The 27,766-nt window shown below is 45.8% G+C and overlaps 1 protein-coding gene across 7 annotated transcripts in view; it reads left to right on the forward strand.

The window, feature by feature from the left end:
- ANO1 (anoctamin 1) overlaps positions 1-27,766 on the forward strand; it is a 196,289-nt gene that overhangs the window by 127,181 nt on the left and 41,342 nt on the right. For all 7 annotated transcript variants that reach the window (XM_056527583.1, XM_056527585.1, XM_056527586.1 and 4 more), the window contains 4 exons: positions 4,785-4,823; positions 9,085-9,149; positions 9,685-9,819; positions 13,630-13,790. In XM_056527583.1, the coding sequence (XP_056383558.1) occupies positions 4,785-4,823; positions 9,085-9,149; positions 9,685-9,819; positions 13,630-13,790 (400 nt within the window). The remainder of the gene's footprint in view (positions 1-4,784; positions 4,824-9,084; positions 9,150-9,684; positions 9,820-13,629; positions 13,791-27,766) is intronic.

Consider the following 27,766-nt stretch of genomic DNA (forward strand, 5'->3'; position numbering starts at 1 on the left):
CCTGCTGAATTTCCACCAGGGGATATCCCAGGTGGAGATTATGCCTGCATTGGGTGCCTCCAAAATCTAGCAGGAGGGCCAGGGGTGTAGCTATAGAGGTGGTAGAGGTAGCAGTCGCATCGGGGCTCTGGTGCCTAAGGGGCCCAAAGCACATCTGCCCCATAAGAGACCAATATTATAATTGGCATTTGGGGCCCTGATGCAGATCTTGCATCAGGGCCCAGAAGCTACAAGCTACACCTCTGGGTGGGACCCTGCTGACATCCATTGTCTCAATATATGCCAATGCAGTTTTGGCTCAGGTCTTGAATTTCTGCTGAGGAATTCTCCGTGTCCATTTTAGGACATCGTCAATCGTCAGCCGTAACTCAGTCCTCTGTCAGGCGATACAGGGTCCCGCCTCTTCCCTCAGACCAATCCTCTGTCAGTCGTCAGCCATAACTCTCTCCTCCCTAATCCGAAACTCCCTCGTCCAAAACGCAGTCATCCCTCAGACGATTCTCCCACAGACGCAACTTCCTGCCGCATAGCAGAGCCGACGCTGCACGGCAGGTATAGCAGAGTCGAAACTGTGAAACTTGCACGTGTACTACAGACACTACATGTGCTACAGAGTCTGTATAGCAGAGCCGACACTGACTAGCGTGTACAGCAGAACCCGTATAGCAGAGAGCCGACACTGGCCCTGCTCTGCTACATGGCAGGAAGGTTTTCGTCTGAGGGATGACAGAGTTACGGATGAGGGAGTTTCGGAGGACGGAGTTGCGGCTGACTCCTGGCGATGATTGGTCCAAGGGATGATTGGTCAGGCGGGACACTGTTTTGCCTGACGCGGGATGGAGTTACAGCTGAAGACTGACTATGTCCTAAAATGGACACCGTACCATTGATGACCACAGGACACTAATGCTCGGAACAGGATTGGAACAAACAGAGATACAGAATAATGGGACGATGTGTACCACCTTCTTCTGTATTTTGGACCCACTCCTGATTTTGGTAAAACTACTGATCAATAGAGGGTCCAAAATACTGTGTGTGTGTGGTGAGGGTGTGATGAGGGCAGATGGAATTACCCTAGGGGCAGATGGCATTAACCCCTTGTGTTTGTGACGCCAGGGCGTGGTTTAACCTCTTCACCACCTGAAGGTATACCGCTGGATCCTGGGCTAGGCACGGGGGCAAATAATGACTGACGCCGAATTACGGAACAACCGCAGCTTTACTGAGATAGACAGGTGTAATTGTCTTAGCTTAGCCAGGCTCAAGGAGGTGACCAGTTACTTCAGAGACTTCAGGGCTCGCTGGGACTTATAGGGGACTTGGACAATTTGATGCAGGGCCACGCTGACTTGACACAGATAAATCTTGACTGACTTGACCTGGGACTGACTAGACAGACTTCATCCCGTTTGTAGCTTACCAGGTTTTGACATTCACCTGTGGGGCAGGACACCAGACACTCTCTCTGGACTTCACCTCACTGCACTCAGCACTCAAGAGACTGAACTAGCGCCACCCATGGGGGAGACTCAGGAGGGGTCCCTTAGGTCACCCTGTAGGTCACATGGTCACTGGTACCTTCCTTGGTTACTACACACAGCAACATTATTTAAAGGTATATAACAATATATGTACATTACATTGAATAACACAGGCATTTAGTACTATTTATGGAACATAGGTAAAGGGGGGGGGGGGGGGTCACTGAATGGGGTCTGCCTGACAGGGCAGCAAGGATACAGGGGTGCAACTCCTGTACTGGGCCACCACATGTGTATTTAGCCTAATACTTCGCCTGTAGCCTGTATTTGTGAAGCGGGAATGTTCTTATTCCCTGAGGCAAGCAGAGATGGTGAGATGTTAAAAATGGAGTACAAAATATCAGCGAGAAAATGATGAAAAGTGTAACCACGTGCAGAGACCATTGTAAATCCACTCACTGACAGCAAGTGGAGGTATTGAATGGCATTGATCCAATAGCGCCTCAACTTCTTATTAGCCTTTCTTCACTATAATTTATTTTACAGTGTTGCATTTGAGCTGTACCAATGTACTTCTACTAGTTTTAGTACAGTGTTTCCCAACCAGGGTGCCTCCAGCTGTTGCAAAACTACAACTCTCAGCATACTGGGAGTTGTAGTTTTGCAACAGCTGGAGGCACCCTTGTTGGGAAACTCGGTTTTGGTATTGTTTGCCTTATATTTTGTTCTGGTCCTTTACTCCGCTGACCGTATGTGCTCTGCAGCTGATACAGCGACATAGCAGAAAAAAGCTGCCGTGTCTCCCAGGCCTCACAGCAGGAATGTTGTAAAATATTAAGGCTAGGAAGCCGACCAAGAAGCGCGTGGTATTCTCAGGGGAACATTCCCTCTTAAATCATTTATTAGTTATCCTCCAGAGTATACGGCACAAGGTGTTGAGTAATATAGTTGGGAAGTTCATGAATATCTGGGCTACGTGCTCCATATAAAGCTGACTCAGAGAGAAAATAAGCTGCACCAAAATCTGTTGCATATCCTCATCTTCTGGGTGTGTGTGTATGTATATTATATATTTACATATAAAATCAGGGCCAGCCAAAAAAATTGTGCTGCCTGGGTCCAAGAGTGAAAAAAAGCATTTGGTAGGCAGCATTTCCCCCACATTAGGTAGCATAGTTTCCCCACACTAGGTAGCATAGTTTCCCCACACTAGGTAGCATAGTTTCCCCACACTAGGTAGCATAGTTTCCCCACACTAGGTAGCATAGTTTCCCCACACTAGGTAGCATAGTTTCCCCACACTAGGTAGCATAGTTTCCCCACACTAGGTAGCATAGTTTCCCCACACTAGGTAGCATAGTTTCCACACACTAGGTAGCATAGTTTCCACACACTAGGTAGCATAGTTTCCCCACACTAGGTAGCATAGTTTCCCCACACTAGGTAGCATAGTTTCCCCCACACTAGGTAGCATAGTTTCCCCCACACTAGGTAGCATAGTTTCCCCCACACTAGGTAGCATAGTTTCCCCCCACACTAGGTAGCATAGTTTTCCCCACACTAGGTAGCATAGTTTTCCCCACACTAGGTAGCATAGTTTCCCCACACTAGGTAGCATAGTTTCCCCACACTAGGTAGCATAGTTTCCCCACACTAGGTAGCATAGTTTCCCCACACTAGGTAGCATAGTTTCCCCACATTAGGTAGCATAGTCCCCCCCCCCCAACACAGATACACACACACATACAGACACACACACAGACACACACACTCTCAACTGGCTTGCGCAGCACTTCTTATCTCCACCGGCGGCATGACGAGTGACGTCACTGACGTCCTACTGCACGGGTCTGTGGAGGAACTTCACATGGGTGATGCTCCTCATCAGACCAGAGCTGGCCAGCCGCATGCTCGCTGTGTTAAAGGGGTATTCCAGGAAAAAAAGTTTTTGGTGTCCGACCAACAGCATTTGGCAGTTAAGTGTGAGAGGAGCTGTGATTGGATGAGGCTGGACACTCCTCCCCCCCCCCCCCCCAGCACTCCAGGCTGCACTTTGTGTTTGGACTTCGGTCCTAAGTCTGTGTATAAGATGGGGGAAAATGTGCACTTGAGCTATTTTTAATCACAAATAAAACATAGACATTTTTTTTTACCATAAGGAGTGCAAAAGCAAAACCTTTTTATTATGAGAGTTACCATTTAAGCCCATGTTTAAAATTAACTAAACATATCGCCACCATCTTTAAATCTATGACTACTTTTATTTGGAGCCAGTGTTTCTTCGACATCTGAGCTCAATAATATGATTCCGATACCTGGGGTCAGTAAAGCTGCCATACTGGTAGTCGAGGCTTGTAGAAATATAGTGGCGCTCTTCATTGACGTGGTTTCTATTGTGATCCTGTGGGTTTCTTGTTTGTAATGGCTTGGATCCAACTTGTTTGGCAAACTCTTAAGACATGGAACGCAACCGAAACTATTTGTGTACACTTCAGTTTTTATGACTCAACTATGTCCGGTTTCTTCTTGTTTCTATTGTTATTTCTTCTATTGAATAAAAAAAAATACTTAATCTTGCCAACAAGATCTGGAATTTTTGTGGATTTGTAATAGGATTTCATGATGAGTTCAAAGGGGTACTCCGCCCCTAGACATCTTATTCCCTATCCGCTGCTGGGGACCCCCGGGATCTCGGCTTCAGCACCCACCTCAACGGCTTCCGGCAACTGAGCGGATCCCGAAAGAGCGTGACGTCACGTCTCCGCCCCCGTGTGACGTCTTGCCCCGCCCCTCAATGCAAGTCTATGGGAGGGGGCGTGACCCATAGGCTTGCATTGAGGGGGCGGAGAGTGACGTCACACGGGGGCGGAGCCGGGACATCACAACGCTCCGGCCCCGTGATCGACAGTAATCAGACCCAGAGCGAACACGCTCCAGGGACTGATTTTAACGGGGTGCGGCGTGCAAGACACCGGGAGCTTGTGATGTCATAGCCCCGCCCCTGATGTCACGGCTGTCATGCCCCCTCCCATAGACTTGCATTGAGGGGGCGGGGCATGACATCATGAGGGGGCAGGACTATGACATCACAAGCTCCCGGCGTTGGCTCCAGTGTTCGGAACAGTTTGTTCCAAACGCTGACCAGCGGAGTACCCCTTTAACTGGATTCATAGATCCACCAATACTAGTCATGGCTCTGTTGGTGTCGGTAGTATGGACTGACACATGGTGCAGCATGGTTCTTACCATGACTGTTACTGGAGTATAAATCACTTAACTGAGTTATTGTTCTATTTGCAGGGAGACTACGAGAATGATGCTGAACCCAATGACCGAAAGGTGAGTAGCTCAAAATACAACTCCCGGCTTCCTATGACAGCCACAAGCTATAAAAATGGGTGGAGTTGTAGTTTTTCTACAACTACAGTTTTGGTTGGTGACAAGTAAATATCATAAATGCTGCAAACATCTATTCAATGAAAAACCGAGCAAGAGCTGGAAGGATTTCCCATTGGACGCAAACCTCCATATGGAAAAGGGTGGCTACTTCTCACTGTTCTGTGCAGTAGTTTCCAGTCAATACATTAAAGGGGTACTGCAGCCATAAGGAACTTATACCCTATCCAGAGCAGCTGATCACCATCGATTTCTATGGTAGCCCCCAAGGGACCAGAGTCCAGCAGTTGGGCATCATCGGAGCTCATATAAAAATGAATGGAGTGCGTGCCGTCTAGCGGTAGACGACATACTCTCCTCACTGAGCAAGACAGGGTCCCATTCCGGAGATCACAGGGGTCCCAACGGTCGGACCCCCTCGATCAGCTACTTATCCCCTATCTTATGGATAGGGGATAAGTTAATTTTGGCTGCAGTACCCCATTAAAGGGGTACTTCGGTGAAAAACGTATTTTTTTTAAATCAACTGGTGCCAGAAAGTTAAACAGATTTGTAAATTACGTCTATTAAAAAAAATCTTAATCCTTCCAGTACTTATTAGCTGCTGAATACTACAGAGGAAATTCTTTTCTTTTTGGAACACAGTGCTCTCTGCTGACATCTCTGTCCAATTCAAGAACTGTTCAGAGTAGAAGAAAATACCCATATCAAACATATGCTGCTCTGGACAGTTCCTAAAATGGACAGAGATGTCAGCAGAGAGCACTGTGGTCATGATGTCAGCAGAGAGTACGGTGTTCCGAAAAGAAAATAATTTCCTCTGTAGTATTCAGCAGCTAATAAGTACTGGAAGATTTTTTTAATAGAAGTAATTTACAAATCTGTTTAACTTTCTGTCACCAGTTGATTTAAAAAAAAAAAAAAAAAAAAAAAAAAGTTTTCCACCGGAGTACCCCCTTTAATACTCCATATAGTGTTTGTCCTTCAAAAACTTTTTTCTGTGTCTCTGCTTATGGGGGTAGCTAAGTCTTTTCTTTTCTGACTTTTTCCCAATGGGATCCACAAGAAATACAGATCTCTAAAATACCTAATATCCGACTATGCATCTACACTCAATGAACGGAGTCCAATTTGGTAAAGGATCGTGTTTTTTTGGGACGTGAGACAAATGTTCCAGGCAGTATAGGGCAACCATTGACCCGGAAGGCCTCATGTGGTCTTGTGGTGCTCGTCCTTCACCTCTATGCTTCCGTATTTTTTCTATATTTTATACAGTGTATTGAGGGGTGGTCACAAATGAGTGGTCCTTTTTCGTTAATGCGACCAGGAATAACCAAATCGTGATACAGATTCCATATCCCCCTGTAGATAATAGAGGGTGACCATGAAAATGTAGCCTCCGCTTGACTGCAAACAGCAGGCGTAAGACATTGAACCACATCGGAGACCCCTTGTTATGTAGGAGGTTAGCCTCCCAGACAATGTGTCATTGTTTCCATTATATAGAGCTTTACTTATTTGTTTTTGCTACTTGAGCTCTTACAAATCTCCCATTTTCTAAGTAAAGCTGCCGGAGGAGGGGGTGCCGGGTAAAATGATGTGTACTGTAATATAGGGGGCACTCGCTCAATGTCTTGGGCATCATCTCTAAGTACGGTCTTGTCGAGGATAACAATATCTATCTACTGTGAAGTCCCTGCCTCTAAACCACAGTTTACGATCTCTATCATGGGGGTAGAGACACGATCCATGCTATGCTCTCTTTATTCTCTGCACAAGCCACTTGTTTGGGTCCCTACCATGGGGTTGGTGTGGGTGTTAGAAGATTGATGGGAAAATTAAACATTGATGCCTTTGTGCTCATTAAAGGGGAGTTCCTCGGCTGATCCTGCCAGGGAACCAACAGGAGATTTCTTAGCAGATGTGTTTATATTGTTGTACACTGGCCAAAATCCACAACGTTTTATGTATTTGGAACCTGAACTAACACGACAAGGTCCTTATTTGTATGGATTTACCTGGACGTCCTCAATGTCCACGCAACAGTATTACAGCTACGTTTTCTACAGAGTCCCGCATTGAGGTGCAAAGGCTCTTTACTGCAACGTTTTCCAAAATGTAGAACTCCACTTATGTCCTGTGTCGGCTGACCCTACCGAAATTGACAGGATCGGCTGAACATAATCTAATATATATGGCCAGCTTAAAGGGGTACTCTGGTGGAAATCTTTTTATTTTTATTTTTTTTAAATCAACTGGTGCCAGAAAGTTAAACAGATTTGTAAATTACTTCTATTAAAAAATCTTAATCCTTCCAGTGCTTATTAGCTGCTGAATACTACAGAGGACATTCTTTTCTTTTTGGAACACAGAGCTCTCTGCTGACATCACGAGCACAGTGCTCTCTGCTGACATACCTATCCATTTTAGGGACTGTCCAGAGTAGCATATGTTTACTATGGGGATTTTCTCCTACTCTGCTGACATCTCTGTCCATTTTAAAAACTGTCCAGAGTACGAGAAAATCCCCATAGAAAACATATGCTCCTCTGGACAGTTCCTAAAATGGACAGAGATGTCGGCAGAGAGCACTGTGCTCGTGATGTCAGCAGAGAGCACTGTGTTCCAAAAAGAAAAGAATTTCCTCTGTAGTATTCTGCAGCTAATAAGTACTGGAAGGATTAAGATTTTTTTTATAGAAGTCATTTACAAATCTGTTTAAATTTCTGGCACCAGTTAATAAAAAAAAAAAAAATATATATATATATATATATATATATATATATATATATATATATTTCCACCGGAGTACCCCTTTAAGGGTTTTTAGTTTCAATATGGACAGTAAAATATTGCCATATCATAGCCATCTAAAACTGGGCAGATGCCTCATATTTTGACTCCCATCTACTACCCTGTAGGTGGCTATCCTGTAATTCTATATCTGACCAATTAAAGAGCCTTGAAACGTGGCTAGGGGTTTTAGCCAAACCAGAGTCTCCTCCAAAAAGAAGACACCAATCAGCCTTGAGGTCCTTGTTTTTCTTCATATTCCAGTGCTTTTTATATAGGTCATGGATTGGATTGAGTATCACCGATAATATATTGAAGGTTTATAACGATCCTGAAACGCATCACATGATATTAAAGTAGTCCAGTGTTGAAAAACGTATCCCCTATCCTAAGGATAGGGGATAAGTTTCAGATCGCGGGGGGGCCGACCGCTGGGGCCCCCCCGCGATCTCATGTACGGGGCCCCGGCAGCCCGCGGGAAGGGGGCGTGTTAACCACCGCATGAAGCGGTGGTTGACACGCCCCCTCAATACAACTCTATGGCAGATGGAGCGCTGCCTTCCGCAATCTCCGGCTCTGGCATAGCGATGTATTGAGGGGGCGTGTTGGCCGCCGCTTTGTGCGGTGGTCGACACCTGCTATCTGGCCAGCGAGCTCGGGTCCCGTATAGGAGATCTTGGGAGGGCCCCAGCGGTCGGACCCCCCTGCGATCTGAAACCTATCCCCTATCCTTAAGATAGGGGATAAGTTTTTCAGCAGTGGACTACTCCTTTAACTACAACTACAACCACCATCGTGCTTGGATGTGGCAATAGAGATTGCATTGCTAATTCATACCATATTGAGAGTTGTGCCTCGGATTTGCACAACGTTATCCGGTGAGTTACGCCCTATTATTTGGCCGTTATCCTAACCTGAACCTGTGGATCCTACACATTGGAGCGCTAGTGTCGTTTTTTCTTTTATATAGGTCAGACATTGACATGGTAGCTACCTATAGGGGGCACTATAGTGATAGTTTTCATCATTTTAGAGTAGAGCTAATTTGCATACATAATCCTCAGGAAGCATTGCCTTTAGGACTCCCTACACCAGCAGGATCTCAAGGAGAAATGGGGCCTTTCAAGAGCTACATTAGGGTCCTCACCCAGCCAACCAATAGCCCACTCTGTACCAACAAGTAACGAGCTCCAAAACAGCTACTTATAAATGGGTGTCCGGTTTAGCTGGTTTTCATAGTCACGATTCAAGGCTCCATAATAAGCCAGAAATTGACCTACAGAGTTGCTACATACAGGTGTCACGAGGTGGTTTACTTCCTTGGGCATTGATTACACCTAACGTGATAACATTATGGAGACTTCTACCACTATTCTCTACCCTTTTTATCTCTTTTCACCTTATATTTCAGCTTTTGTGTGACGAATGGGCCAGTTATGGTGTTTTCTACAAATATCAACCTATTGACCTGGTTCGGTAAGTTATATTTCTACTACTGTGAAACTTTAAAGGGGTACTCCGCCCTTAGACATCTTATCCCCTATCCAAGGGATAGGGGATAAGATGTCTGATCGTGGGGGTCCTGCCGTTGGGGACCCCCCGCGATTTCCCTGCTGCACCCAACGTTCGTTTAGAGCATCAGGTGCAGCGCTGGAGGCTCGTGACGTCACGGCCACGACATGCTCGTGACGTCACGACCACGCCCCCTCAATGCAAGTCTATGGGAGGGGGCGTCACGCCCCCTCCCATAGACTTGCATTGAGGAGGCGTGGCCGTGATGTCACGTGCCTCCGACCCCGCATCGCCAGTCATCCGGCACAGAGCCAAGTTTGCTCCGTGCACCGGATGTCTGGGGTGCCGCAGCCGAGATCGTAGGGGTCCCCAGTGGTGGGACCCCTGCAATCAGACATCTTATCCCCTATTCTTTGGATAGGGGATAAGATGCCAAGGGGCGGAGTACCCCTTTAATTCTCATCATCGCAGTGCATTTTATGATCTTATCTTTTCCCAGAAAATATTTTGGTGAGAAGATTGCCCTGTACTTTGGTTGGCTCGGAGTGTACACTCAGATGCTTATTCCCGCATCCATCGTGGGGATCATTGTGTTCCTTTATGGATGTGCGACTGTAGATCAGGATATCCCAAGGTACCTCTTAGTCCTAAACATCTCTCTTTGCACGTTGTATTTTTACATTATCATACATCTTATGGTTTGCGAAAACTCTGCTTGGGTTACTAGTTGGTGGTTTAGACATAGAATGGAGACATAGGGGGAGATTTATCAAAACTTGCCCAGTTGCCCATAGCAACCAATCAGATTGCTTCTTTCATTTTTAGGAAGGCCTGTGAAAAATAAAAGAAGCGATCTGATTGGCTGCTATGGGCAACTGGACCGTTTTTCCTCTGCACAGGTTTTGATAAATCTCCCCCATAATTTCTCACATAATCTAAGAATGTCCCAATCTCCCATTCTTTAATAATCTACTCATGTTATAGAAATATGACATTAACCTATAAAGATTTTTCTGTCCCTGGAGGTTGATGCATCAAACAGACTATTGATTTTAGTTGTAATGCTATTTATATCCTGCAGTGGCGCTGCAGGGAAATTGAACACTTGCTGTTGATTCCAAGACAGATTAAAGAGCTATTCTGGCCAGACATCTTATCCCCTATCCAAAGGCCAGAATACCCCTTTAAATCTTATCGCTGGGGGTCCTAGCAGGAGGGCAAACTTTTATTTGCTTATTTGTGAGGTCCACTTGTAAATGAGAAAAAACATGATACAAATACTACCCCATGAATTTAAAGGCTACAGATGCCTGTGCATTGGAATTTTTTTTGTCAGTTTGCTTCCTAAATGTAAAACTGAGCAATTCTTCTTCATTAAAAATTTCCTATCGCTTCACTGTTGTAGAGTCTGTGAAAATTCTTTCATGTATGGACAGGAAATAAGTGGGGTCCTGCAATCACCCGCCGCCCCTGTCCCTGCCTAGTGTGTATCCGCCCTCAGCAACAGATCCGCAACCCTCGAAGATGGCCCCTTCCTAACTAAGGTGCTGGGGCATCAAAATAATAAACTACAAAAACACAGTAAAGGGTCAGGGAAACAGTGAAAAGTAAATATGCACTATAACAATACTCAAGGGAGACAAACAAACACAAAGGATTGTCAACAAGCCGAGTCGGGAAACCAAGAGGACAGTAATGTGCAAAGACGAGAACCAGAGAGAAATCCAAAGACCGAGCCAGGGTCACAAATACCAGATAATCAGGATGCATGCAGACGAAGGAAATAAATGCTAGCTACTGGAACAAAGTTCTTTCACAGGCGAAGTGTATAGCACGCTGCAGGCTTATGTAGGCAGCTGAGCAGGTGTGGTCACACAAGGGATCTGATTGACAAAAGAGACAGAACCACGGATAGGTCAGAATGTAACCACAGCTACCCAACTCAGTACACAAACAGAAAATTTAGGGTAGGGTCACACTTAACCTATCCACAGTGTATTTTATGATGTGGATCCACCGGTGACCCGAACCATAGTGTACTCACAGAGAAGCCGCGAAGTCTGAGTATACTGCACATGCACGCGGCAACTCGCAGGTCCCTGTGTGGCTGCTCAGAGTGGCAGATTGCCAGTGAGTGGGTCGGTGGGTGATGGGGTGTTAACAGCTGGAGGCACACTATGGGTTGGGTCACCGGTGGATCCGCAGCGTAAAATAGGCTGTGGATCCGTTACATGTAACCCTACCCTTAAAGAGACACTGCTCTTACAATTCTTTACATAATTGGTTGTCCTGCTGCTTCTAGTAGAATCAGGGAGAGTGTGCTATTGGACAATTGTTGGCTCCCTCTGCTCTTGCACTCCCTATTGTTGGTGTACATAGCAGATGTACATGGCAGATCAAAATGTGGAGAGACTAGAAAGCATCAAAGTCTACAGGAAGGGCAGATCACACAGGCTGAACTAAATAAGTGTAGATAAGAAGGAAAGGTTAGAGTTAGGGGGACTGTACAGACTGTGTCAGTGTATAAAAAAAGAGGCGAGGGCTGCTGGGTAGGAGATCGCAGCTAGTTCAAGCACCTAGGAAACGTCATTTCTCATACGTTACAAAAGAAAGATGTACATGTGCTTTACTCATGCCCACGTGAGAAAAGTCTGGAACTGGGAGCAGGTTGCAATCTATATATCAGGGTCTGAAACTAAAGTAAAAAACATTTTTTCCCATAGCCTTTAACAGTTCTACCACAAAAGCACCTTCTCCATTATAGCAGTAGGTCTGTACCACACAGAGACTGGCTGCCCCTGGCCTAAAGTGAAGAATTATATTCTGTTATTGTGTGTGTGTGTATAGAGTGTGATCTGTCACAGCACTAATAATAGTTCCCAAGTTTCCTTATGTAGCCAGGGGCTGCTCAAGTATAGGAGCCCATTTAAAAACTGTAACCACCGGAATCCCTAATGCATTACATGACATGACAGTACTTAACAAAACGTACTACATCCCAGCCTCTAATGCTTACAAACAATGTGGAAACAGATTGGAAGACATAAACCTGACACAGGCGCCAAGAGAAATTAGAGCCGCGTTGTATAACCAAGGAGAGCATAAAACACTGACAATCCGAGGACAAAAACATCCATCCCTGCGATACCCCTTCATACAGACAAGACTAAGAGCAGGAGACACGTTCTCCGAATTATGATAAACTAATAAAATGAGGATGGCAGGACATGGTGGATTCTTTATGGGAGCCATGTGGAGAATACCATACGAGCCAGTCATAGCAAAGAGGAGTGGGGTAACTTTATGGTCCCTTAAAGGGACAGATTGTACTGGGGAAGCTTTGCCTAGGCGGACAGAAATGTAATACAGTACAGATAAAGTTGAGCAAGGTGGTAGACCAGGCAGCTGTTATGGGGCCCTTGTAGAGAGGGGGCCCCATCCTGGTTGGTCCCATTCCTTTTACTTCTAGTGAAAAACTGTGCAGAACTTTTCTCTCCAGGAAACTGCATTGTCAGCACATTAATCGAGGGGGGTAGTGACCAATGGGGCATGGAAAGCAAAGAGGAATATATAGACGAGACCTTTTGTATCCTGGGGGCATAATCAGATGCCATAATAGAGGGACATTTTCATATTTGTTATGGTGCCACTGTGCCTAAGTCCACCAGAACAAGAGCCTCCAGTTCTGTCTCATGACCTAATAGGACCTATTGACCGGGACTGTCTTCACAAGAGAACCTTTTTAATCCTGCGTTCTCCACGTTTTAACCTTAGAATCTGTGGGCCGGCAAAGGGTTCAGTTGCACCGGGCATGTTGGTACCATCGGCACCATGATTCTTGGAAGGACTTTACGACTGCATTGAAAAGTGTTTTGCATATTTATTTCCCATGAAAAATTCTCCATACCACGGGTCTCCTCGATGATTTTGTGACCCGACCACCCCCCCCCCCCAATCCCTCCATGAGCATTGAGTCTAAAGAGTTTCGAACTACCTCTGCATAGCATATAGATAAGACAAATGGAGTTTCAAGGGGTTGTCCAGTATTAGAAAAAAACAGCGCCACCCCTTTCCACAGGTTGTGTGTAGAACTGCATCTTAGTCCCATTGACTTCAATGGAGTTGAGCTGCAATACCAGACATAACCTGTGGACAGCAGTAGTGCTGTTTTTGCAAAAAGCAGCATATGTGGTCTGGTATGTGTTAAAAGAAGAGCCTGCTCATACGGTAAAGTGCATTGTAAAATAAGGATTCAGTTAACACTAAATACTGAAGTCGCGGAGCCCCCTTTTAAGTGGTAATAACCTATGGCGCCCTCTATAAAGCTGAGATCCATTTGTTTATAATCACGGTGCTCTAAATTGAATCTACTAGCGGGGCCCCTAATCCTTCTATATACACAATGTATGTTCTAAGTGTCTATCCTCATCCTTCTTTTCCCCAGCATGGAGATGTGTGACCAGCGGAACAACATCACCATGTGCCCGTTATGTGACAAGACCTGTAACTACTGGAAGATCAGCTCTGCCTGTGCCACAGCCCGTGCCAGTCATCTATTCGACAACCCGGCCACGGTCTTCTTCTCCGTCTTCATGGCTTTATGGGGTGAGAAGAATATTTTTCCCAATTTTTTTTTCCTTACTATAGTCTATGGCAGTGTTTCCCAAATTGCATGTTGTAGTAGGTGCCCCATTGACTCGTCCATAAAGGTGACTTTATTGTTGAACATCCTTGCCCACCCACAAGTAATACTAGCCACAGTACCCAAGATTTAGACACCTTAAAGGGTACTCCGACCCTAGATATCTTATCCCCTATCTAAAGGATAGGGGATAAGATGTCTGATTGCAGGGGGGTCCAGCCGCTGTCATCCCAATAATCCGCTACATGGATTGAACTCCGCTTCGTGCCGGATTACGAGCGACCTCAGCCGTCACACCATGGAGGGGGACAAAATGACCACAGCCGCCCGAAGCCTAGCACAGCTGGCGTTCTGAACATAAATGTTCAGAACACCAGGTTTTCGGGCCGGAGATTGCGGGGGGGTCCCAGCAGCCAGAACCCCCTGTGATCAGACATCTTATCCCCTTTCCTTGTATAGGGGAGAAGATGTCTAGAGGCTGCGTACCCCATTAAAGGTGTGTTTCCCAATCAGTGTGCCTCCAGCTGTTTCAAAACTACAACTCCCCCCTGGGAATTGTAGCTTTACAACAGCTGGAGGCACGCTGGATGGGAAACACTTTGTTTTCAATTCAATTTTGGGTGGTCTTCTCAAAGCTGTTTCCAAAATTTGACGACTGTAGCTCATTGCCTAGGGCAGTGTTTCCCAACCAGGGTGCCTCCAGCTGTTGAAAAACGACATCTCTTAGCATTCCCAGACAGCCGAAGGTCAGGTCCGGGGAACTGGCAGGCCAGTCCATAGCATCAATGCCTTCCTCTTGCAGGAACTGCTGACACACTCCAGCCACATGAGGTCTAGCTTTGTCTTGCATTAGGAGGAACCCAGGACCAACCGCACCAGCATATGGTCTCACAAGGGGTTTGAGGATCTAATCTCAGTACCTAATGGCAGTCAGGCTACCTCTGGCAAGCACATGGAGGGCTGTGTGGCCCCCAAAGAAATGCCAACCCACACCATTACTGACCCACCGACAAACTGGTCATGCTGGAGGATGTTGCAGGCAGCAGAATGTTCTCCACTGCATCTCCAGACTCTCACGTGCTGAGTGTGAACCTGCTTCATCTATGAAGGGTACTGGGCACCAGTGGCAATTTTGCCAATCTTGGTGTTCTCTGGCAAATGCCAAACGTCCTGCACGGTGTTGGGCTGTAAGCACAACCCCCACCTGTGGATGTCGGGCCCTCATACCACCCTCATGGAGTCTGTTTCTGACCCTTTGAGTGGACACATGCACATTTTTGGCCTGCTGGAGTTCATTTTGCAGTGCTCTGGCAGTGCTCTTCCTGTTCCTCCTTGCATAAAGGCGATGGTAGCGGGCCTGCTGCTGGGTTGTTGCCCTCCTACGGCCTCCTCCACGTCTTCTGATGTACTGGCCTGTCTCCTGGTAGCGTCTCCATGCTCTGGACACTATGACAGACACAGCAAACCTTCTTGTTACAGCTTGCATTGATGTGCCATCCTGGATGAGCTGCACTACCTGAGCCATTTGTGGATTGTAGACTCGGTCTCATTCTACCACTAGAGTAAAAGCACCGCCAGCATTCAAAAGTGAAAAATATCAGCCAGGAAGCATAGGAGCTGAGAAGTGGTCTGTGGTCACCACCTGCAGAACAACTCCTTTATTGGGGGTGTCTTGCTAAATGCCTATAATTTCCACCTGCTGTCTGTTCCATGTGAAATTGATTGTCAATCAGTGTTGCTTCCTGAGTGGACAGTGGGATTTCACACAAGTGTCATTGACTTGGAGTTACATTGTGTTGTTTAAGTGTTCCCTTTATTATTTTGAGGAGTGTATAACCTAATAGCAGTTGTCACTTCAAGTTTTCTGATACAAAACCCTGCATAGACACATTGTTAAATGATACAATTCTTCAATGATACAACTAATAATATCGCATTGTCCACATATAAGTGCATCCATCCCTGTGGTGGGGAGTTACATAATTTTGGCACAAGGCCGTTTATTGAATAACTGTCAGGCCCAAGGCCTGATTATTAAAATCCTATATGTGTATTGTAAATTATAATTGTATCTATGTATTATTCAAGACATGGGTGAGAGGTCATTCAGACGGTGTATCCTTCTTGTGTATTGCATTTTACTGGGGGTCTGGCTGTTTGTTTACATCTCCTTTGAAGTCAGAGGCTCTTCTGAAGCAGCAGGATGTAAGGGGCACTCTGGTCCCATCATATAATCAACCAGATAAGAGGGCCAGGGACAGAGGTGCCCCCCCTTGTGGGATCAGAGGGGAAGGGGGGGGGGGATGGAGTCTCCCTCCAAAAAGGCAGATATATAATATTTAACAATGCTAGACCATCCTAAGAACAGCACTCTCACTGACAAGGTCTGCAATATCATCATGCTGTAAGAACTTCATCTTTTGTTTTCTGAACTTGCCATGCTAAACTATTTTTATATATTTTTGTACCTGTATGTCATTTGTTCCTGTATTTTTATATATTTAGCACTGTGATACCTTTTATCAGATTAAATGTTTAATTAATCAGCTCTGGTCTTTGATCTCTAAATATATAAGCTCACCTTTCTGAAGGCAGCTCGGGTGAAACACGTTTATCTAAGGGTTAATTTGGTGACTTTCTGGGACTAGTAGTGGATACCCAGAGGTCTGGTGGCCTTAACCCTTGAACCATCACACTTTTTCTAGTGTCTTAGCTGGACCGATGGGGTGTGATCGTGACACTAACGAAGACTAAAGTTTTGTTGTCATCTGAGAAAGTGTCCCAGCTGCTGGAAGATATCCGATCTGTATGTATGGGGGGTGATGCAAAGGGCAGATGGGATTATCCTAGGGGCAGATGGCATTAACCCCTTGTATTCGTGACGCCAGGGCTGGGTTTATCCTCAATACCACCCGAAGGTATACCGCTGGATCCTGGGCTAGGCACAGGGGCAATAATGACTAAGACGCCAAGTTACGGACTACGGTAGCTTTACTGAGGTTAGACAGATGGTAAAGTCTATACAGTTCAGCCAGGGCCCACGGAGGTGACCAGTGACTTCAGAGACCTTAAGGTCTGGTGTCCCGGTACCGTATTGCATACCGTACCTAGTGTGGTGGTCCCCAAAGTCAGAGTAACTACGCTCAGGTAGGGTCCCCCAGATGGGGACAGCCCCTAGTCGCCTCTTCTCTACTCTAATTCTATAGTGTTAATCTATGTATATATTTTGTAATAATGTATATTTAATATAATATATAGTACTTACCTTGTTAGCGTCGCAGGACCTTCGGTCATGTGACCATGTTAATATCCTCTCTGGTATGTTGGAGGACCTTTGGAGGTCCTTGGGTCACGTGTTACCCATAACCCTTTGTAATGGTGATTGACACAACTATTGGACCAATTAGCTAGTTAGTCCAGCCCCTGCCCATATAAGGGAGCTGTAGCCAACTATCGCTCTCTTGGGTTGCTGCGCTTGTGGATGCTGGACTAGCAGGACGGATCTGTGCAACTTGCAAAGACACGCTAGGCCTGAAAACCTACCGGCCTCAGCAGAACAAAAACAGTGAGTTCTAAACTACCCCGCTAAAGCTAGTGTGACTACTGGACCGCAACTAATCCCCTAAATCCAGTGGAACAGCGCATATTATCCTAAAGACTCTAAACTGCTGAAGTCCCAACCTTTGTCAATCTCCAAAGAAAACTTGCATGTATAGCAACTGTTCCGGTTATGAAGCTTGCATAAAATCTTCAGTAAAGGTTACAACTGTATAAGAAAACTCTCCGGTTGTGGACATCCCATTATTATCTACCTCCCTATCGCTCTTGGGAATGGTGGCGGTAGGACAAGCATTACTGAGGAGCCCTCACCCTGGCATCACGAATAGCAAGGGTTAACAAGCACCCTTTAGTCACCGCACAGCTACACTCCCCATACCCTACTCCCCCAGGCTATCACACTGGGATTTGTAGTGCAGGTGGACAATTCTGTCCAGGCCATGTTGACTAGACAGGTGACTTTGACTTGACTGACTGATGACTGACAATACTGTGACTGTGACTTACTTGCAAGTTTGTAGCTTGTGGCTGCAGACTGGACTCCTATGACTCTGGACCTCAGCAGGAAGCAAGAGAGAGAGAGAGCAGATTCTCCACCCAGGGCTTATATGGGGGGGGGGGACCCATTGGTCCCCCTTAAGTCACCTGGTCACTGATACCTCCTGGGTAACAATCACATGACAACTCACATAGTAAACAGTCTTAAAGGGACAACACTTTCTTTACATTACATTACACAGTACAATACATACTAAATATATTTACATGGGGGGCAGATGACAGGGCAGAAAGGGTACGGGGTAACAACTAGTGTACTGGGCCACCACATGTGTTTCTCATGTTCTGAAATCTACATCCCCTTCCAGAACAGTATCAAGGGAATATACTGTTTCCCCATCCCCACTCGGCCTCCCGTATCCCTCCAGGACTATTACTTGGTGTTCTTATTTTGGCTCCTAAAATGTATTTTTATTATTGTTTTTTTTTTTTCTTAAGCTGAATATGTAATATGTGGATGAAAAGGCACATCTGTTAGTATTTAGTTCCCAGCGTATCCCCTGAGACGGACCGTTCTCTATGGAGTTGCCTCTATAACAATTACCGTGTTTGCCATATGCTAAAGAGTCGTTCCCAGCCAGATCTGAGTCACGTTTCCTTTGAGAACCACTAGAGCATGGCACAGAAGTAGGGCTGAGCTCTGTGTGTATACACCTTGTCGGCACATATATGCACACCTTGCATTAAATATACATGCACCTATCTCATGTCTCACCATTTTAAAAGGGCTTTTACACACTGTACGGAAAATCGGGGCGGGGGCAGACAGAGCATCACATTTCTACCTCCCACATTTGAAACACACATGAACTGCCTTCCATGCTAAAGACCAGTGTTTTCTAACTAGGATGCCTCCAGCTGTTGCAAAAAATGCAGTTAGTTGCAGAACAGGTTCGCTTTGAACACGACTAGTAATGTAATGTCTCGGGCTGCACTGCAACATGGGAAAACCTGAGACTACACTCATTTTGTATGCTGTTAACAGGGCCGCCATCGGAGCAGTACAGGCAGTACTGCCGGCAGGAGTCCACAGCTGCCGGCTATCACCCTCCTCCCGCACACCACACTGCATATCACTGCCTAAAAAGTAGGGGTGTGTGTGTGTATCCTTTGTGTAGAAGTATGGTCAATAATTCCAATGTGCGAAGGGAGCGGGCTGGGTGAAACCAGAAGTATATTTATTGGACAATTTCCTGCAATGACAAATCATAGACTTTGTCTGGTGGACAGGATAGTAACAGCATATTCTGTCCGGCCAGGAACTAAAGGTTCGTCATTTAAGTTCCCCCCCCCCTGCTATTTGCAGTACTAGGTCATTCAGGCTTTAAACACTGCTGCCATCTACTGGCGATTTAGTAGAATTGCAATGGATTTAACTTTCCTATTATGACAGCTGGACATGTAATAAATATGTATTAGTTTATTTTTAGGTTTTTTTTTTTTTTACCTTACACCTGTCATCCAGCTTTTCCACTCTCCTGAAGGCAATATCTGTCTGGTGAAGCAGCCATATTGGAGAGGTGACATGGAGGGAAATAACAGATGTCACACTAGTACCCTGCCATTAAAGGAGTCTTAGTGCAGGACTTACAGTACTTCCCCAGCTTTATAAGACTCCTGAATAGCAGAATATTAGTGTGACATCTGGTATTAAATGTCTACAATATAGCTGCTTCACCAGACATATTCTCTTCAGGAGGCTAGGAAATCTGAGTGATAGGCAGTACATAAAGCTAGGAAAGTAATGTGAGCCCTGCTCTGTGTACTCTCCAGTGTACTTTCCCAGTCTCCTGAAGCCCCAGAAGTGATGGACTGCTTGTCCTCCCTCTATTTGTCACGGAGTATGGAAGCTGTGCCCTCTCCCTGCCACCGCCCTTTATACTAACTCAGCAACACCACTGCTCACTGTGCAGCTCGGCGTTCCTTCTTCCTTCATTCCCTGAAATAGATAATAGAATTTATATGTGTACACATGTACTCATTAGGGATCGACCGATTATCCCGATATTCCCGATTTTGGACATTCTCATTATCGGCAATTACCTTGCCGATAATCCCCCGCCTCGCCTCCCCGGCCAGAGACCGCCGCTGCCCCATTGCATCCCCCATCCCTGGTTTTATAATTACTTATTCCCGGGGTCCGGGCTACTTCTGGCTCCTGCGACGTCCTGCATTATTGCTGTGCACTGCGCAATGACATCCTCAACGCGACATCACCGGCAGTGCGCACAGTGACAGCTCGGGACGCCGCCGGAGCCAGAAGTAGCGCGGATCCCGGGAACAGGTAATTATAAAACCGGGGATGGGGGAGGCAATGGGGCAGCGGTGGTGGTGGTTGGACTAGGGAGGACCCCAGGACAGGCAGGGGGAGAGAAGCGGGCGGCGGCGGTGGTCTCTGGGCCCCGCAAAAGCCACTGCAGTTCATTGATTTAAAGCGCCCACTTTAAATCAATGTTCTGCAGTGGCTTCTGCGGGGCCGGAGGTGGGGTGGGCTGGGGGTAAATAGCCGATAACTTATACCGGAATATCGGTATGAGTTATCGGCTATCGGCCTGAAAGGTCACAGATTATCGGTATCTGCCCTAAAAAAATCAATATTGGTCGATCCCTTGTCCTCATGCAAATGTCCAGTAACGGCGCTGATACTGATATTGGAACATCCCTATCTCCTGTGAGGAGCACTATAATGGGATCTAACTACTGTGTGGGGGCAGTATTAGGGGACAAACTACCATGTCAGAGCACTATTATGAGGGAAACTACAGTGTAGGGGGCAATATTGGGGGCAGACATCTGTGTCCACCATTGGGGGCAATCTACTGTGTGGGGAGACTGCAGTTTGGGACACACTTTTAAAAAACACTATTATTCTGTGGGGCAATATTACTATAGAAAGTTTATAGTGTAGAATTCAGAAAAAAAAGTGCAGAGCCTAAAATGTTTGTCTGACAAATTCTACGGAAACTAGTCGCCATCTAATGTTGGTCTGAATACAATGTTTGGTATACAGTAACTGTATGACTGCATTATTCAGTCACTGAGGGGTAGGAATATGTGATCAGGGTGTAACCGATTAATTGTCCCCTGTATAGAGGTATCATTGGTAATGTTGGTCTTGGGTAATACTGAATTTTTTTTAGTATCAATATATGGCAACGTTATTCGGTCACGTTGTACTGTATGATACTGAAATAGCAGTATTTTTTTGTCCTTTGTGTAATGGTATTATTGATAATGTTGGTATTAGTATACTGGTTTTGTTTATGTGAACAGCCCAGTCTATAGTCGCTAATCCACCGATGCATGCACAGTATATAATCTATATTTAAAGGAGAACTGCGGCGCAACCTTTTTAACTTCCCCTGTGCCTGGGCTACAAAAAAAGAAAAAACTTTAACTCCCCTTCCTATGTTCCTATAACTCCCCTTCCTATGTTCCCCCGTTGCGCCAATACCGGCGTCCCGTTTATCCGGTGCTGCTCGGCTTCATGCTTCTGAGGCTCAGAACTTCACACTGCAGTCAGCACATCGCCGGCCGCAGCAATGTAACGCCTCGGCCGGTGATAGGCTGAGCGCACTGTCATGTAAGGAGCTCGGGCCCCGCCTTCTCCCTGCTGCCCGGGCTCCTTACATGACAGTGCGCTCAGCCTATCTCCGGCCAAGGGGGGACATCGCTGCGGCCGGCGATATGCTGACTGCAGTGTGATGTTCCGAGCCTAAGAAGCATGAAGCCGAGCAGCAGCAGAGGACCGGGATGCCGATATCAGCGCAACAGGGAATGTAGAAAGTGGAGTTAGTTTGTTTTGGCGTCTGGGGGGGCCCAGACGCTATAACTTTATGGGGCCCCGAAATTCCTGATGGCTGTTAAAAATAAACTTTGGGGCAAAAATCTCAGAAGAATTGAGACCACCAAAAAACACAGGTACAGACACTATATTATGAACTACACTAACTTTACAGCCCCTGTAACACAGTCAAATAAAAAATTATTCCTGGAATACCCCTTTAATTCCCCTAAAAATGCTAAATTTCATTAGGGTGACAGGATGGGTCCACTGTGTATATGCTCTCAGATAGTGAGATCACTTTTGTTTATATACAGACACCAAACCTGTATATATATATACCTACACCTGCTCTCTGCTGAGACATGGACGCAGTTATTTCCAGTTTAGCCAGTTCTTTCTGAACTTAATGGAAAAAAATGTGTGCGTGTGTATATAATTATTATTATTATTATTTTTACTTATTAAATACTGAGACGGGTTAATTTTTTCTATTTTCTGGCTGTAAAAGGTTTTTATTTCATTTTCAGTACATTATTACAGGGCAGCCACCTTGCCTGATGTATTTTTTAAATTTTTAATAGCATTTTGTGGTCTGCTTTACAGCAAGCCCCATGGACATAGACACAATAGACTGGCAGGGAATCTATTACAATTTTGTGGGAGAACATTCTAGGCATGGTATTTGACCTGGGCAGAGGTTATTCTACATTAAGGTGGGGGGGAAGCTGAGCTCTGAGCATCGCCTATTGTAAATGGCCTAATCCTATCTTACTACTCTTACTACCACTATACTTGTCACCTAATTCTGCCTGTGAAGCTTGTGGGGACACTGCTGGAAAGTGATCTGTACAGAAAAAGGATGTGTCGGCTTAAAGGGGTACTCTGGTTTTGAAATACTTATCCTGAGGATAGGGGATAAGTGTCTGATCGTGTATTATCCAATTATTGTAAAATATAGAAAGCAAAATGAAAAAGAGAAAAATGTATAAAAAATATGTTTAACATAAAAGCTTATTTTAAACAGATCATTTTCTGTGGACCCCTTCCCTTTAATGCTCTCACCTCTCTATTTTGCTAAAATATCTCCGCGTGGGCTGTTTAGTTTACAGAGGCTTGTCTAGACTAGATACACTTGCATCCACTTCTGAGTAAAGCACAAGACTAGCTGAGGGGGATGTAATATTGTCTGTGTAAATAAAGTTTTCTTCCATTTTTCTATCTATATTTTAAAATAATAATCATGAAATCTTGCAGTTCCCATTCTGACCACTAGGCCTAGTATTAAGCTGAGACTTCTTGTTCTGGACAGATCGAGATCATTACAGTTAGGATTACAGGGAGAAGTGAGACCAGTAGATAAGAGGTACATCTAAAAGCTGATGCTCACAGCTCAGCCTCCCCCTCCCTGTAGAATAACCTCTTAAAAGGTCACAGAGAATGCCCAGTAAAGTTTCCAATTCATGTGCATGGACAGGTCCTGTCTATTGCGCCCATGTCCTCAGGAACCTCATGAGAACGTGACAATTTAGTGACCTCAATAACCCGCCGCCTTTCCTGACCAATTTAGTAGGAAAGCACCAGGGGACAGACTGTAAAGGAACACTGGACACTTTAAGGCATAGCTGCTTCCAGATTGGCTGTGAGTTGGCGAGAATTGGGAAGAACCAGCTGGATCCCACCTCTGTTTCCCTGTGGTGGCGCTGCAGAGAAGCTGAACACTTACTAACAGATTTTCCTAAAAAATTAAGCTACACATTATACAAGCATTGAAGCTACACAGCTTTTGAGTAACAGTGCATGATTCAGTGTATCCCCATAGGCTACAGTCTGGTTCTAAGGGGTTACAGTCCATCCCTCGTAGTAGGGGCTCTGCTTTTCTGTCTTTATTTTTGCTAGAATAACTCTGTTACCAGTATAGTGACCCTTTAGTGGTGGGAATGACCTGTAACCACTATAGAAATTCAGAAAGAATGTCATCATTGGATTCCTTCAACTATATACATACAATGTGTGTCCTGAGTGATGTCAACAGCTGTCTGCATCCTGCTCTTCCATGGGAAGGAGAAATAATCTATGGATCTATGGCTTTGTTGAGATTGGGCCCTTGTCATTGGAGTAAGGCATAGAAACTGTTAAGGCTGTGTTCACATCACGTAGCGCCTTTATTTAGAGCAGTGTTGACCAACCAGGTTGCCTTCAGCTGTTGCAAAACTATAACCCCCGCACACTCGGAAGGCAGCGCCGCCTGCACTCAGAGCAGAGTGCACACCCCCGGCAGACAATTGCATACTCATCATGGGGGTGGGCTGGACAGGGAATATGGAGGAGGCAGGGGAGCTCGGCGAGCTGGCATCACTGGGCATAACTCCACATACTTGACAACTTGATGTAAGTGACATTTTTTTTTCAAAGCTGTTCACTGGCACTATAACCAAGTATACTGGGTTTAGTTTGGGTGAACAGGGTGTCACTTTTTAAAAAATTTTTTTTTTTATAGAAACTCTCCTTTTATAGAAATTGTGGATTATAAAACAGAACACTAGGGGTCCCCATACCTTCCAGAACATAACCCTGTCTGGTTGCAGCATCATCTTTGTCCTAGCTGAAGCAAAGTCTGGGACAAATTCCAGAAAGTCCCTAGAGGGCGGGACTAGCACTCCTCTATGCTCACACCTGTCGTATCAGACTGCAGCATGAAAACAAGAGGGGTACAGAGCAGCCTGCAGTGATTGGATGAAGAGACCCAGCATAACACAGCAGACTCAGGGAGGAAGTGAGTATATTGTGAGCGAGGGCGGGCTCAGTGCTTGCTTTGAACACGTCCCTTCCTGAGCAGTGGATGTCAGAATTGGTGAGCAGCAGAACAGAAGGGATTTGTGAGCCAAATACAGAAGCTAGACAAAGACATGTGAAGCATCTATATGAACCAGTTAGAAACATGTACAGTGACCCGCTACCCCCCCCCGACCTACGATGGCCACGACATACGATCATTTGAACATACGATGGCCTCTCAGAGGCAGCATCAACATACGATGCTTTTGTAGGTCGGGGCCATCGCATAAACGGCTATCCGGCAGCGCAGACTGCTTCAGCTGCCACCGGATAGCCGCTTACGGTGCCCCGTGTGGTCCGCTGACTATCACTTACCTGTCCTCGGGGCTCCGGCGCGTCCACTTCGGGATCCTCTGCATCGTCGGCGCTCTCCATCGTAGTCATCACGTCGCTGCGCACGCCGTCCCGTCATCCAATAGGAGCGGCGTGCGTAACGACGTGATGGCGGCGACGGAGAGCGAGGATGCCGGGGAAGCAGAGGCCTTGCCGCAGCGTCGGGGACACCCCGGGGACGCGGCGACAGCGATGGAAGGCGACATCCCGGGCAGCGGTGACGAGCGGTGACGGTCCGGAGCGGCAGGGACAGGTGAGTAAAACTTCCTCTATCAGTGGTCTACAACCTGCGGACCTCCAGATGTTGCAAAGCTACAACTCCCAGCATGCCCGGACAGCCATTGGCTGTCCGGGCATGCTGGGTGTTGTAGTTTTGCAACATCTGGAGGTCCCCAGGTTGTAGACCACTGTCCTATACTTTACATTCCACGGATCCCTCAACGATGGTCGACAAACGATGGTCCATTTGGAACGGATTACCATCGTATGTTGAGGGACCACTGTATAAGCTTTACTTTTTGATATGACAGGTACGCTTTAAAAATTCCGAATGGAATGAACTCCTGGGAGTATTTTAAAGGGTTAATGCAAACGTAACAATTTTAAATCTCAACAAACGCAGAAGCAGACGCCCATAACAAAGCATTTATTATGTTTGGATTAGTTACATTTAGAACATGTCATGCTTTTTCTATGGAGCCACAAAGTTAAATAAACCCGGCTCTGTGTAAATACATTGGTGTCACCGCAGTGAGGGATGGAGCTGGGAAGTTGGATGTTTCCTGAGCTCATTTAGTTACTCGTAAGCAACGAGTCTCCATAACTCTTCTTCTGCTCCAGACAAGCGCATCTGGATTTCCAGTTCATGGATTGTGGCATTGTACCTGCTAAGTGTGTATGATACCAATCCCCTCCTCTTGTAAAATCAAAACGGGGTGACCGTAAGTTCAGGAGTTAGTGCGGCGCAGAGAGGAACCATCAGGGAGCCAGATAAAATCAATGGATTTATTAGATGCAACGCGTTTCGCTGCGCATGCGCAGCTTCATCAGGCATGGATGCCTGATGAAGCTGCGCATGCGCAGCGAAATGCGTTGCATCTAATAAATCCATTGATTTTATCTGGCTCCCTCATGGTTCCTCTCTGCGCCGGACTAACTCCTGAACTTACGGTCACCCTGTTTTGATTCTACTTCTACCCAGGAGGGCTGCAGTGGACCTTTACTTATATTCATTCTACACTTTACCTTGTTGTGTGTGGGCGCACAACCAACTTTGGTAAGCGGCTTGGGAATTACCGTCCCCCACCCTCACTAACAAGATTTGCTGATCCCTCACATGAGGCGCCTGCCTTCCTCTCTCTAGACTCCTCTTGTAAAGACCCTTACACAATGCCAGGTGAACATTTTTACTGGGGTCTTAGTTGGCTGCTACCCCCTGGAAATTGGTAACAGATCGATCCAGTAGCAATCGGTGCTGGATTATGATTGGGGGGGCGCCATCCTGATTTTTGCAGTGGGACACCCCATAGCAGCTATGTATGCAGGAGAGGTGGCCGTGCATGGGTGTGGTCCTTTTCACTAAACTCTACGGGAGTTGATAAGAAAGTTAAACTAGTGACTTACGTAGACTAAAAAAGAACTAAAAAAGAGAACTGCTCGTACGTGTGGCCATTCCTTTACCATACACCCATCTGGTGATCCAAGTCGCAGCCAAAAAAAATTGTATCCACATAGTCACTCACAGATGATGTATTCTCTGATGGTAGATGTTCTTTCCTCTTTTTCTCCATCCTGCCCAGACCACCATGACTCTTTCTTCCAGCCACAACTCAACAATGCCGAATTTGCTGCCCAGATATCTTTGAGGGCCTCACTTTTCCATCCAGCTTCCTGCCTTCCCAGCTCAAATCCCTATCCTGGTGCCCTAACAGTGCCAACCTGATGCTACTCCAACCACTATGCCTACTGTGCTACCCAGTGCTCCCAAATACTGTACTGCAGAAATATAAGTAACTATTGTGACACAGTAACCTCAAAATTAGTTTCCGATACATTGTGCCCCTGACAGTAATAACGCTCCCTTAGTGCTCCAAAAAAGATCAGTGACAATCAGTATTTCCTCAAAAGTAATAATGCTGACCTGTGGGGCCCTTTAAAAGTTACTCTGTCCTCCATAGTGCCACCAATAATTTTCCTAACCCCCATTTAGTAGTAATTTCCCCAAAGATCTCCATTAGTAATAGTAACCCTATAGTGTCTCTTCTCAATAAAGCGCTTCAATAGTAAGTGTTCCAATTGTAGTAATACTGCCCCAGAGTGCCCCCCACTACTAAGTGCTCCAATAGTAACAATACTCCCATCACTAGAAAAAATAGTGCCCCAGTAGTAGTAATACTCCCCCCAAGTGCACCCACTATTTATACTGCCCCAATAGTAGTAATATTCCCTTAGATTGCCCTCATTCTCCAACTTGTAATGGTGAGTTAATGGTAATAATACTTCCCCAAACTGCCCCTATTAGTAATAGTGCCCAGATAGTAGAAATACTCCCTCAGAGTCCCCTATTAGTAATTGTGCCCACTATAGTGCCCCAACGGTAACAATGCTCTTTTAGGGTTCCCCAATAATAGTGCCCCAATAGTAATAGCTCTCCACCAGAGTGCCCTAATGGAAGTAGTGGCTCAATAGTATAAATACTGCTCCAGAGTGGCCCCACAAGTAATAGTACCCCAATAATAAGAATACTCTACCAGAGTGCCCCAGCTAGTAATAGTCTTCCTACATAGTGCCCTTAAAGGGGTACTCCGGTGGAAAACTTTTTTTTTTTTTTAAATGAACTGGTGCCAGAAAGTTTTTCTATTTAGAAAT

This window comes from Hyla sarda, chromosome 6 (genome assembly GCF_029499605.1).
Source record: "Hyla sarda isolate aHylSar1 chromosome 6, aHylSar1.hap1, whole genome shotgun sequence".
Taxonomy (NCBI): domain Eukaryota; kingdom Metazoa; phylum Chordata; class Amphibia; order Anura; family Hylidae; genus Hyla; species Hyla sarda.